The sequence below is a fragment of the Gavia stellata genome, chromosome 10, assembly GCF_030936135.1.
Source record: "Gavia stellata isolate bGavSte3 chromosome 10, bGavSte3.hap2, whole genome shotgun sequence".
NCBI lineage: Eukaryota > Metazoa > Chordata > Aves > Gaviiformes > Gaviidae > Gavia > Gavia stellata.
In genome coordinates, this window is record NC_082603.1 from 21294466 (window position 1) to 21308301 (window position 13836).

At 36.2% G+C, this 13836-nt stretch overlaps 1 protein-coding gene across 11 annotated transcripts in view; it reads right to left on the reverse strand.

Moving 5' to 3' along the window:
- Positions 1 to 206: 206 nt before the first annotated feature.
- The window catches only part of ADGRL2 (adhesion G protein-coupled receptor L2), a 128291-nt gene continuing 114661 nt past the window's right edge, over positions 207 to 13836 (reverse strand). For 2 of the 11 annotated variants that reach the window (XM_059821985.1, XM_059821982.1), the window contains 5 exons: positions 12857 to 13025; positions 9036 to 9164; positions 8518 to 8614; positions 5580 to 5708; positions 2953 to 2990 (listed from right to left, as the gene is read on the reverse strand). In XM_059821985.1, coding sequence (XP_059677968.1) covers positions 2953 to 2990; positions 5580 to 5708; positions 8518 to 8614; positions 9036 to 9164; positions 12857 to 13025 — 562 coding nt within the window. Of the gene's footprint in view, positions 2276 to 2952; positions 2991 to 4751; positions 4770 to 5272; positions 5355 to 5579; positions 5709 to 8517; positions 8615 to 9035; positions 9165 to 12856; positions 13026 to 13690; positions 13718 to 13836 lie in introns of those variants that run through there. The other 9 variants (XM_059821981.1, XM_059821980.1, XM_059821989.1 and 6 more) reach the window with 7 other exon arrangements.

The following is a 13836-nucleotide window of genomic DNA, read 5'->3' on the forward strand; positions in this document are numbered from 1 at the left end:
GTCTGAGTTTGATCCTATTCAATTGTGACTAGAGAAATGAATAGTAAAGATGACCTTTTTTCTGTAGAGCTATATGGACAGTTTCTATTGTATTCTCGACACTTCAATCATGAAATGTAAAGAAGCCATTCTAAGCAGGATACAGCTGGGTCGAAGGACTACTGATGCCAATTATGCTTCGTACATAATAATGCACATTTTACCTATTTGGAAAAAATTCACATTTATTTACTGTCAAACAGGTGTTAAACTTTACACTGGATATTAGTGATGGGCTCATTATTAACAGGTTTACACAAAGGGATGAAAAAAGCAGAATTTTGTTGAAACAATTTACATTTCATTAGATTTTTATCATAAAATAAATTAATTACTAAATATAGGCAGAAGGAATATGGAAGAGTAATAGTTATGTTTTATTTATTTTTTTTTTAAAGGACAGGCACCTTTTATTCACGAGAAAGATTGTGAGAAGTGTCCAGTGTCCCCTTTACCCCTTACCACCCAACCCTGATTAAAGAATGAACAGGGAATTGAGTTACAATCTTTGTTAGCTATACCAAATTTGTGCAAGGCTTGGCATAATTGGCTTCTAAAACAATTTTCTCCCCAAATTATGGTTTTTGGCAATAAAAATTCAAAACGTAAGAATAAAAACTAACTTGTCAAAGCAGAACACTGTTTACAGTGAAAAATAAGTGAAAACGGGTAGAACTTGCATTTTAAACATACTACCGTACTATGAACAGAGTGTAAGAAAAACAGCTTATAACATATGTGCAACCAAGAGCTTTTCACAATATTTTCTTCAAACCCTTTAAATTTTTTTTTAATGACAATTATATTTCAGTTGGACACAAATGTATTTATTTTACCCTAGCAATAGAACAAAATATAATTTCTTTAGCCATTTTTTCATGAGAACGGTTCATTGTACAGTTGAGGAAATATATGAAATAAGGCCTGTGGCTTGATTGCTAGTGGTTAGACATGTTTTCAATCTTTGCCCTAATGGAAAAGATTTGCAGTGAACTGCAAACTGATGCAGAATATCTCTCCTGCTTTTGCAAGTCTTGTCAGGAATAGTAAGGTACAGTAAATTTGTCCCACAGGATTTTAGAGCCTACGCCTTGTATATAATACAATGTAGGCCTAGAAAAAAAATGGTGCAGCCATATTTACAAATTTAGTTCACAAACTGCTGCAGTAAAATGGCTGGAAAGTGTTTATTTCTCTTTTTTTCACAATTTTGTTAAATTCAGCAGCAGAAGATATCTTAAAATACCTTGTTGGTATTTCTTTTCTTTGTAACAAATAATTCATTTTAGTATACTCTGTGTATATACAAAGTTTTTGTTTTATAAAAATTCACAGAACTGCGAGGTCCAGTCATCCCCGTTACTGGAGAACCACAGGGTCAGCAGAATTGTCTCTTCAAGCAGATATGAGGGAGCCTGCATGGGGCCAATTAAGTCTTTTTAATACTTGTACGTGGCCTTTAATATTTCTTTGCTACACTATTAAAGGCTTGTCACTAGTTGCATTTGTCCTTCTCTAACATCCCCTTCTGGAATACATCCTTCCTTGTTAATGGGAATTATATAGCCGTCGCTATTACCCCTGCTGATTTGATAGTACATCTGAAGCTGATGGCCAGCTCCTAGGTTTGGCATGCTCTTGTAGTAAATGTCCTCATTGTCACTCCTCCTGGAGGGAGAGAGATCTTCTTCAATGTCGGGGCTGCTCTCTGGATATGGAGAGTCTCTGAGATTGGGCATGCTCGTGTAAAGAGAGTCTCTGTTGGGGGACTGGAGGTGGTCGTCAGCCTCGGCTGTCAGCTGTGAGACGTAGCTGTCGGTTCCCTCGGTCTTCACTTTCTTCTGGGGCTGGTACAGAAGGGAGTGAGTCCGCTGAGGAATGAGTGGGGCCTCAAGCTCTTTGTGGTGGAGCTCCAGCCCGGGGGTGTCACTGTGCATCAAAGATGAGGCATCTGCCACGATGGCGTCATCTTCGCTACTGCTCCCGCCGATCACAGCTTTGGCTGGTAGCGTGCGCTCCAGGTTGTGGTTCTTGCTGCTGCCCCGCAGGTTGTTGTGCACTAATTCTGAAATGATCATTTTCTCAAAAGCAGTATCATTCAGGCTTAGTCCACAGTCTACAACTTGCACGCTGTCGTTATAGTCTCCGTTGCGCAATGAGTAGCTGTTGTTGAAATTACCATTTAGCGGTAGAGTATCCATGGCACTTGTATCCCTGGCATTGTTCAGTGAATGTCCTGAAATGGAAAAGGACAGCTCTGGTTATTGCCTGATGTGCTTTTTATCACTTAATTATTCTTTTTTAACAAAATTCTTTAATGTAGTTCAGGACAAAGTTGTACTTGGAAGTAAGACTTGAGAGAAGTTAGGTTATTGAACATTCCCAAATGTAAACAGTTGCACACCTTATAGGAAAGATGCATTTTAAAAATAGTAATGTGTATTTCCTGTGGGGAATAGTGGCATTTTAGTTTCTTAATTTGGTGTCAATTCTGTGACTCTTCCACAAGGAACTGTTCACTCCATGCCCTTGCATATATAATGCAAAGCAATTCATTTGGAAACATCGATGTTTTGAAGTACACCACCATGATTTAGAAAAAGAAAATTAACAGAATTTGTCCTAAACAACACTAAATTAAAAACTAATTAGACCACAGACATAACTGAAGGTAAATGTACAACATAAACCCACATAACTGGCAAGCAACTACTTTAACAACATTTCTAACATTTTTTCCTTTTTTTTTTTTTTTGAGATGAAGTAAAGAAAAGAATGAAAAAATGGATAAATACAAAGAATTTATGTCAAACAAGGACAGCCATCTTTCACACTACAGGGACCAGGGCCCACAAGCACCATCCAACAACACGATAGACAGCAGGTGGAATGACTCACTTTGGACAACTCACATCATGTCTGTCTGCTCAGGCTATCTGGCCTAAGAGTAGCTGATACATAAAAGAAAGTAAAATGATTTATTGTAACATGATGAAGAATTACTGAGCTTCTCAGCAACTTAGTCAGAGCAAGGGTTCAGCAAATTAGATTACTAAGCAATAACAGCTTTTCTTTTCCCACTTAATGTAATTTTTTTGCACTAATATTCTGTCTGCCAACAACGGCCCCAGGCTTCTAAAGGTCAAAGTTTGCCTGCAGTCTGCATCAGTCACAGTGACAGCGCTGAATGAATCAGAATAGTTAATTAAGAGTTAGGCCCACAGTTACCATGGGCATGGAAGTCAAATGCAGAAATGTTAGGAATTTCTGTAAGTATGGGTCACAGAAATTAAACCAAAGAATAAATATTAGTTGTGGAATGGGAAGAGGAAATCAGCCATGGCTGATATCTCATAGCTGCTGGAGGAATGACAGATTGGGTAAGTCTGCTGGAAACATGAAAAGAAGTTTAAGGCGGGGGGGGGCGGGGAGGGATGAAGTCTTATGATGGTTAAGGTCTTTATGGTTTTGGGTTTGGCTTCTTTTTTTTTTTGGTAGCACAATAAAGAAAAGTTTTTCCTATAGACACAAACACATGGAAACTATGACAGCACAGTGCTTCCCAAGCAAAGGAAAAAGAAAAAAAAACTTTGAAAGAAATTAAACAGTCTGAACCATGGAAAGTCAGATAGTTAGAGCATTCCTAGAAAATCACTTTATCTACAGATATGTCTGGAAGAAAGAATGGAGTGACTTTACTGAAATGAGACTGACCACTGTGAGGCTGCTGCATTATATGCAAGGCTTGGAGGAGTATAAGAAAAAAGTTGTTTTGGGAAATATTATACATTTTCCTGTTTCGTGTTTTTTCATAATTAAAGCTGCAGCTTATCCTAGAAAATTCAATCTTCTTTGGAAAATATTGTTTTTAATTAAAAAGTAATTGCATTTTCTCATGAAAAGGTTTTTGTCTTCAACTTTAAAAAACAGAGTAGCTATTTCCAAATAAATTCTGAGTAATTTGCAAATCATTTTGTATTTGCGTTATTGTTAACTCCTCTCCATGTGTACTGATTTAAACAGTGATGAGGGTTGTTTGAAAGGTCTCTTTAAGCTTTGATTAAACAACTTTGTAGTTTTGCAATTTCATATACGTTCCAAGATTTTTCTTGCAATGGATTTAGCTGCACAGAACATATGGCATTTATAAAAGTAGACAACACATGGACCACATGCTGGCATTCATTTCCCTCATGAAAGTGATTTAATTTGATAATTTTAATTCTCTTTTCTTCTGCTAAACAGATACCAAAATATATCTGATAATCCAAAACGAGTTTTCTATGATATACTGCAGAGTTAAACATGCTAGAGTATATTCAAATTGGTTTGAGGAGGCAAATTTTGTTGCCCATGATCAGGTAATTCACTTGAAATCTTTCCATAGCCTGTAGCAAGATTACTGTGGGAATGTAAAAATGTAAGTAAATTGTTAAGCATTTCTGCTTGACACTGCTTTGGTTTTAAACAGCAAATTATTTCAGCATTGCATAACTTCTGTTACCAATAGGGTTTGCTACAGACCTCATGTCGTTTCCCAAAAAGCAGTATGCAAGTACTTTTTGAATGTGGAAACATATCATTTGCAAATTGTGAACCACTTGCCCGCTGAGTCTACTTCATGACCGCTAGTTATGTTTTAATTGTGCCCATTAAAAATCATGCTGAAAAAATTTACATTTGATAGGCAAAGTTAAGTTTTACTCCCATACTTGTCTCTCTGTAGGTTGCTAGAGGAAAGCATAAGGAAAGTAAGAAAACAAGAGAATGAAAATAGAAACTACAGTTCAGTTAAAAAGGAAACTTGAAATAAAAACTGGGAACAAGGTTTTATGAGCTCTTTATCAAAGATTTATCATTCCAGTTATACTACAGTGATCTTGTGACTCATCAAACAGTAACTGCTAGACATTTACTGATGAATTGCACCGTAGTTAAAAAAAGCAACTAGATAATGTAACAACAAAATGTTAGGTAAGTGATGACATCCTTTATTCCTACAGAACTAAACTGTTCTAACTGTTAAGCTCAAGATTTTCCTACAGGAAAATGATCTACCATAAAGCTGCACTATACTATAGTTTAGATCTATTTGACGCTGGATACAATTTTCTGCACTGGGGTATCCAAAGGTGTCAAGATGCCTTGCGCTGCTTTAGTATCTAATCTGTTCCATAAGCAGGTTTTTCTCAGCAAGCTTTAGAGTCAACCTTATATTGCATAGACATGATACCTCTAAATGATATATATCTTGAAGATGGGCTCTCGGACCATGTGGTGTCAGTCCTGTAATAGTATATTAAGATTTATGCCACCTGTGTTAAAAACATGGATAATTATTGGTAAATACTGTTACGGCAAAGGCATTACTATAATATAGTGCAGTTTTACAAGCTGACATTGGCAATACTGTATTTCTCGAACTGACAGAAATTCAGAATGTATGGCTAGGGTATTGCAACTTGAGTTTCTATCTAGGGAAAAGAAGGGATTTGGAGCGAGCCAAGAAAAGCGGTTATATTCAGGAAGTATAAGCACACCTGGTGAGTTAAACACAGGAGCTGAAGGGGCATTACATACAACTGTTTCAGCGAGCAATGTGTTATAGGGGTTGTTAGTGCCGTGTGGTCGAAGAAGAGGGTTTGTTAGTAGGTAATTGCCAGTCATTCCTAAAGCAAAGGAAACAGAAAAAAAATGTCAGTTCTTTAATTTTAGGCTGACAGTTTCAATAAAGAATATCTTTTATCATCATGAATCATGTAGGACTTGTCAAACGTAATTCAGCTGAAAATTTCTGAATGTGTTTGAGTTATGTATTTGAAATGGGAGTAAGAAAATACAGTTAGATTCCAGTAATTCACAGGTGCTGTCCAAATCCCCAAAGTAAACATTTGGTGAGAGTGACATTTACTAATGTATACAAAATCACTGTTACACAAGAATAGCAATTAAACGTGTAGAGATCAAGGTACTATATAAAGCTATTATAACTTTAAAAATGATCGTATGGAATACTTCTGTCCAGAATTGAGAGAAGTGAATTTCCCAAATTGAAAGGTATTGAAAAATCTCTTATGACAGGATCAGAGCTGTTATTCAGTTTATTAAAAACACACAGATAGTGGAAGGGAATTGCTGTTTTCAAACAGACAGTGGATGACAAACTGCAAGAAGCATATCTTAGTATATGCAAAAGTATGCATGCTGAGGGGAAAGCAAAATATTTGCTCTAAGAAATCAGAGCATTCACATTTTCTCCCGGGACATTCATGCTGCAAATTTATCTGCCAGGTTTTAGGAAAGAATTCTTTGAATGACAAATTTTCTTTAAACAATCAGTTTACAAACAATGTAAGACGAAGCAAAATACTACATGAACAGGTTTTTTTTAAACTCACTTTACATGTTAATGCAACACCATTTAAACAACTCTTGGAATAATTTAAAAAAAAATCAGCATATTTTGAGAAATTATTAAAAAGTCAATTAATCTCTGATTTCTAGCTAACAGAAGAAAAATGGGTTGGAACAATGACAAAAAAAACCCACACAAAATGCTGTGATTTAAAACTTACTTTAAACATTTCATTAAGGTAAAATTCCACTTTCTTTTCTATTGCATTGCACAGCAGTGTATCAGGATCAGCGTATTACAGACCCAAGGACAATTAAAGAGCCAGCTTTATTTTTGTGGCATGGATATCTTTATTTGGCAAGGAAAAGACAGTATATATTCCAAATATTAATGCTTTTGTACTACCATAGATACTTGGAAGCAGAAATGAGCAGAAAGTTCTAAAATTCAGAGCTACTGCCTGATTATGCTAATCTTATTTGGAAGTTTGTATCAGTGAACAACTAAAAAGGTTTTATCACAGTTTTTTCAGTTGTAATGTACTTATTACTAGAAATACTAACTGAAATATATTTTGCTTAGGGTTTTTTTTGTGTACTGTGTGCAATCTTGGTTAGAATTATTACCTGTAATTTATAATTAAGAGAATTCTTTTTTAATTCAAATTTTTTTGCCCCCTTTAAAAGCTTGATTTTTATTTTAAAGGAAAAATGGCACTTGCCATTACTTACTAAACTACCCTTATACGTATGTATCACTGAGGTAGTGACAATATTATAATTGAATAAAGATGATATAAATTTTTCTCATCATGGCAGAACATCTCCAGTGACTTGAGACTGGAGCTCCGAAACAGAGAAAAGCTTCCAAGACCTCTGTTCAACTCTGAATTAACTCAGGGTGCAGCATGGTTAGAGCAAACCTCAGGAGTCAGAGATATCAAATTCAAATTAGGGTGAAATTCCAGACTTTTATCTATAGTGTATTTACAGGATTTTAATAAGACACTGGAAGGGAACGTACTTCTCTCTTGGGCATGAAAAATATACATTTTCTACTTAGGAGAAGTGACTTAATTTCGATTTTGCCACAGGAGCATACAAGACTCAGATGGGGGGAGCAGTGAGACACACGGATCTTATCCACTTTCTATATGCCAAATAGCAAAAACAGAAGCATGCTTTCTGAAATATTTTCTTTTGCAAAATAACACCCTTCTTACTTCCAAAATAAGTGTGAGTTAAGTACATATCTCTACTACCAAATCTTGAAAAAAAACAAGAGAGGAAAATTTGCTAGTTTTAGTTGACAAGGGCTTTACAACAGCCCTTAGCGATGAATTTTCTGTTTGAAACTTTATGAGTTGAGCAGGAACTGGCCGCAATGAGATCAGGGCTACGTGTTCTTCTCCTAGGGACATGGGTGGAAGAACAGGCTTTGAACTTGGCTTGCACAGAGCAGTCTTCCCTCCATAGCTAGCTCAAACTGCCTTAAAAAAACACAGGGGGGAAGGGGAGAAAGGAAGGGACATTCTGTTTCGGTTAATACCTTTGTCTTCTAACTGGACATGAGAATGAAGTTACAGATTTCAAAATCTATTTCAGCTGAGAAACTTGGAATTTTGGCTTCTCTTTGCCTGAAAATCTGGATTCTATCCCATGTGACAGATACGATGCTCTTTGAAATAGAAAAGATAAATGCTGTACAGTGATCTTTTGCATAGAAATGATATCAATTAGATTTCACTGGGAAAATTTCTGCACCTAAAAATCATAGTCAAATATGCATTAAAATGTTACTGCACTCATATTTCTGTTTCAGATTTAACCTATAAAGGTTAGGAAAGATTTAAAATTATGATCTTGCTTTTAAGTTAAATTATTGATGAAACTTATTTAAATACATTCCCACGAATGAAGGAATTCAACTTCTATAGCAGGGGGCCAGTTGAGGGAACACCGTTTTAAAATGTGCTGGTGGATGACTTTAAAACTCTGCTTTTAGAGAACATTTGTTCCAGAAATTTTTTTTGAAAACATTCTTTTCAATTCTTCTGTGCTGAATGATATAAAATCTGTATAAAATTTAAGGCTTCTACAACTGAAATGTTCCCAGTGACTGACCTTGATTAAGTGTTGAAGTGCTGTTGATGTCACCTGAGATAAAAGACGATTCAGATTGTTTTCTCACAGTGTCATTCCACATCCTCCTTATACGACTCTGTTAACATAAAGCAGTGAGACAGAAGCATAGTAAGTTACAAAAAGATTTTTTCCTATTTATGTGCTATTATGTAGAATATTTGTGTTTATTTTGGCCTAAAGTAAACCATTTTTCTAGCACACAGTGGAATTTCTTCTTTTGTTATTAAAACTCTAATTTATTAAATTTCATTTAGATGAAGCATGGTGGTATAAGCCTTCCTATAAACCAGCCCCTAAATACAAGAAAAATAAGGTGTTTCCATTAGACCAAAGTAAAAGGACATGTTTAAAAAGAATCAATTCTACTATGCAGAAGTATGTACTTGCCATCAAAATGATAATACTGAGAAGACAATTAGTGCTTCCGATTGGAACACATCTCAGTAGGCTTTTTATAAATAAGGTTAATTAAAAGATGCTGTCAAAATCTTTGTTACCTGAGTGCCAGAGGAATAGCGAGCACTAGTTCTTGTTGTTGATGCCTTCACTGAACTGTGGGGACTCTCAGTTGGTAGTCCACCACAGCAGTAGGAATGTCGGAAGCATTTGCCGTATTCCTTACGTACCTATGGGGGGGTGGTAGAAATTACTTAGCACAAAAAATAGTGTCAAATATCTCTGTCGGCAAAAAGACATGAACCTTGCATTGAAACTACTCACACACTTTTCAAGCAAATAGATAATTCTTGTCTATTGAATTTAGCCATTAGCAAAATCATGTATTTTTCCCTACCTGGCAACAGCATTATCAGCTCTCCAGGGTTTTTGAACAAATTATTTCCGAAGTATACATAGACTTCATTTAGATGTACCTGAATAGTCATTACTGAGTTATTTATGGGATTATTTTTATTTGGTCTTCATATTGTAGATTAATATAGCTAAGTTTACCTGAATTGAATGCTGGCTGAAAATAGTCTTTTTTGTATGAGCTTTTGGTGCAGAAACCATAGGAAGCCTACCTTCCCATCTCAGCACGCAAGAAGGGCTGAGGTAACTAACCTTTGCACTGCTTGGTACTGCCCATTAAGTCATCCCTTCCAAGAAAATGTGCAAAACCTGCAGTGACTATAAAGGCATTTTCATATAAAGTTATTCTGTAACTCAGACAGCTGCTAGCTGATGTGGTCACACCTGCTTTGGGATTGCACAAAGCTCACAAACGCCCCTGCCCCGATCCAGGCAGAGTGCCAGCTACACTGGCGGAGGCACCATCCGTGTTCCAGAGTCAAATTTTGAGCCGTAAAGGCTGGGAAATTAAGCATCTTTCACTTTTAGGACCAAAAAATAAAAATCCTCATTACTGTCTTTGCTGAACCTACAAATCTGAATACACGTATGTGTATGAGATTTTTGTCTGACAGAGCAACAAAACTAATAAATGATTTCAGTATTTGGCCTGCATTTATTTACCTTCTGTTTCCAGTCACCTACTGAAAACTTTAGTTTTGTAATTTATGTGTGTTAACATTTGTCATGAAAGTAATCAGGACTAATTTACAGAGCAGTTAATTCTCTCATATTCGATGACTGCTACACTGACTACTACTTTCAGATAAGAGTGCATGCACATCTCGGCAACATGATGGCATCAGTGAAAGGACGCTGGATAAAATTTTTAAAGATGTGTAAGTCTAAATTAATAAATCTTCCACCAGATACTTGGGAATCTAAGTGTCACTTATACTTCAATGAGACTCCTAAGTTTCTAGAAAAAGTGGGATTTCAGCTAATCTGGAAATTCTGCTTGATCTAGGAATACAGAAAGTAAGTTACGGGTATGTAAAAAGGGGAGAGGGGAAAATGCAAGAAGGTAATAAATTTAATATGCCATGTGCTGTTTTCAATATCACAAGAATTTTACTCATGGAATACATACTGTGATGTTTCTATAAACCACAAGATTGAAGAAAATTTGAATAGTTAGTGCCTTAACTTCAAGCTGGGGACAATAACTTATGTTTTTATAAAAGTATACAGTACATATTTTAAGTGAATCCCTATCTATATCAGCACAAAAGACACATAAAAAAATGAAAACAGAAATGCACGGACATAGAATTATAATCTTTAACTCTGTAGTCTGAAAAACATAAGTCTATATATATCATCACTAGATGGTATAACACCTAAGAAAATACATTCCTGAACACTAATGCATATTAAATCCTCCAAACCACTACATAGCAGAGACAATAGCAATCAAAACTGTATTTTTACCCAAATACCACCCTGCAGGGCCAGTTTTGCCTAATGCCTATATTGCAGTGCATGTACATTATCTGTCAGTACTGCGCATTCCACTGTCATTATTTCTAAATTATAGCTTGTTGGAAACTGATGGAAGCAACAGCACTATCATCCTGTCAGAACTGGAAACATAATAGTTTTCACTTTCACAATTCTATTTCTCTGTTCAATTTAGTGACCAACTAGTAATAACAGAATAAAAAGACTACATTAGCTATGCAGACAGAGGATAGGATGATATCCAGTCAAAGGCATCGAAACTTAAAAATCTTAAATGGCAGCTTTAACATTCTTTCAGGTATAAATCTTACTGCTCTAGGTTATGCTTTTTCACACTTGACTGGTATTTTAATATTGCTTTTTGCTGACTCCACTTACTATAAAAACAATGCACAGCTGTAAAAAGAAATAAAAAGGGAATCTGGTTTTGATTTTCAAGTCCAATACAAGTGGTCGAAAGGGCAACATTATATGAAACCCTAATCTAGAAATTATTTGCATTTTGAAAATGTTTGCATTTTCTTCCCTCTCTTCTTTTCTTAGGCTCAGTCTCCTCTCTAAGCATGCTTTTGTTCTCTCAAAATAAGAGAAGTGCTGTGCTTATGTGGATAAAATTCTTTCTGTCTACCAGATCTTTTTCTAAAACATGGCTGAATGCCATTGTCTACACCAAATTTAGAGACTCTGATACTGTTAGAGCTGGTACAGTTGAGAACATGCAAGAATGTGATTTTTGTACTTGCACAGCAACGCTTTATCCAATGGTCTCAAACCATTTTATAAATATCAGTTAATTATGTCTCTGGTGAGCTAATTATAATGGGAGTTAATAGTTGCTATGTCTCCAGCCTAAAACTGGTAAAAATATTTAGAATCTAAATATTGCAAATTGGGTATTTCCAAATGCAGGATGTATTGCACTTTACGTTAAGTTTTTTTGGTGGGATTTTTTGATGTTTACCCTTCCTCTCAACTCTCGTTACTTTCATTTGCTATGCCTTCTAACACAGGCTATGAGCTTTTTTCTTCTGTCCTTCACTAAGGCACCTCTAAGGCATTCTTGGAAGCAGTCTCCACCCTCAGTCTGGGGAAGAGGAGGGGTGCAGAGAACCCAAAGAGAATCCCACCCGGCTGCGCCCTTCACTTCCTTCTCTCCTATTTGCTTCTCTCTCCCATGCAAGCTTTCCTTCTCCCCAGCAGATGTGCTCCTTCTGGACACCTCTGCTTGCATCAGGCGAAGGGGAGCAGAACTAATTTATCACATCCCACTCACGAGGGAAGGTTCTTGCCAGGGGATTCCAGTTTTTCCAGTTAAGAGCATGAAGCTGTTGGGATTACTGGGGAAGGCAAACCCTTGAAAAAAAGTCATGCTGGCACCTTTGGAAAACTCTCCCCATTAGCAGTTGTCTAACGTTAATGACTACTTTTTTCTAAGGTGTGTCAAAGTTCATAAGAAAATTAATTTTTAGATCTCAGTTTCGCAATGAATGAGCACTCATAGTATGATCCCTGCCTATCACCCATTGCTTTATGTGGCAGCTTAATGGGATCTCAGGAGAGGTCCTCTGCCTTGATCTGAGAGAGAGTTTCCAGGCTGAGATGGGCTGATATTGCAAATGATCCTTTGTTTGCAGTGCTGCAGCGGAGGCAGGATTTGTTTCATGTGCACATAAAGGACTTTTGGCCGCAAGTCCAGACTAATATGTACCACATCACCAATGTTAAACAGCACATCTTCTACAATAATTTTATTCCCAAAGCCTCAAAACTCTTTGAGCCCAGGTTGGAAACGCTGCATCCATTTTAAACCCGCCAAGGCCACAGAGCAGCTACATGACTACCACAAGCACACACAGCAAGAACTGCTTTTGAATCCTAGTCCCCTCCTTGAACTACTTCAAAATACTCCAGTTCTTGACATTGCTATTTTTTTTCTCTATTTTTAAAGAAATGTATGTGGTATTTTTAAGGAGTTAGGGAACATGCATCTGTGTTTTCAGTAACTTACTTTCTTTTGAAGAGCACAATGAAAGATGAAAATAAACATTCCTTGGAAAGCATTAAATACTGTGAAGAGATACGTCATCACAACAGTCCCCTCATTGATAAACAGCAGGCCAAATGACCATGTTAGGCCAAGGAGACACAGGAGAGCAAATGCACCCAGGACCCAGGATCTGTAAAAGAAAATTAATTTTAGTAACATTACTTATGAGAATGCATGTTGCCAAATCCAATATTAACATTTCAGTTCCTGCAGTTGACTTTTACTAGGTTCATATTCAAATGTAAAAATTCCTTGGGTTTAACCTTTTATCTATTAAAGAAAGAACAATTCCATTTGGTACTCTTAGTCTCCAGTGAAAACAGCAAGAGTAGATATGACCTTTTTCTTTCTCAAGAACTGCATAGGATGTCAGAACTATTTTGAAATGCAGAAGTATAGCGCAAGCCCCAGCTACTCCATTGCTTTATCTGCTTTTACAAGAGATTGATAAATCTGGCTTAGCCGCTAATCACACCATAGATTTTAAACAGTGGTGCTGCCATATGACACCAAATAATATAACACAAGTGCACAAAGGTTAAACAGCAGATTAAAAGCCTAGAGCCCAAATCTTTAATGCTCCAATAAACTCAGCTAAACTGAAGCTAGATGATCTAACTTCCACATGAAGAAACCCTGCTGAAATGTGACAAAAATATGGACATTGCTCTACAGAATAGTCTAAAAAAGATTCCATCATGAATAGGTTAAGAAAAAGGAATTGTAGAGAACGGCACAGAATGAAAGGGAAAGGGAATTTAGTCAGTGAATTCCACATCTAACTAATGATCTTACTTGATAAATGGCTTATTATCTTCATAGCTAGAAAGCATTACAAGCAGAAAAGAGAAACAAAATTATTAGACAGAATTGAAACAGAAATTAATAAGAGCATTTTTAATTGTCTATAAAAAATAGTCAAAATTAGGAAATTCAAAATG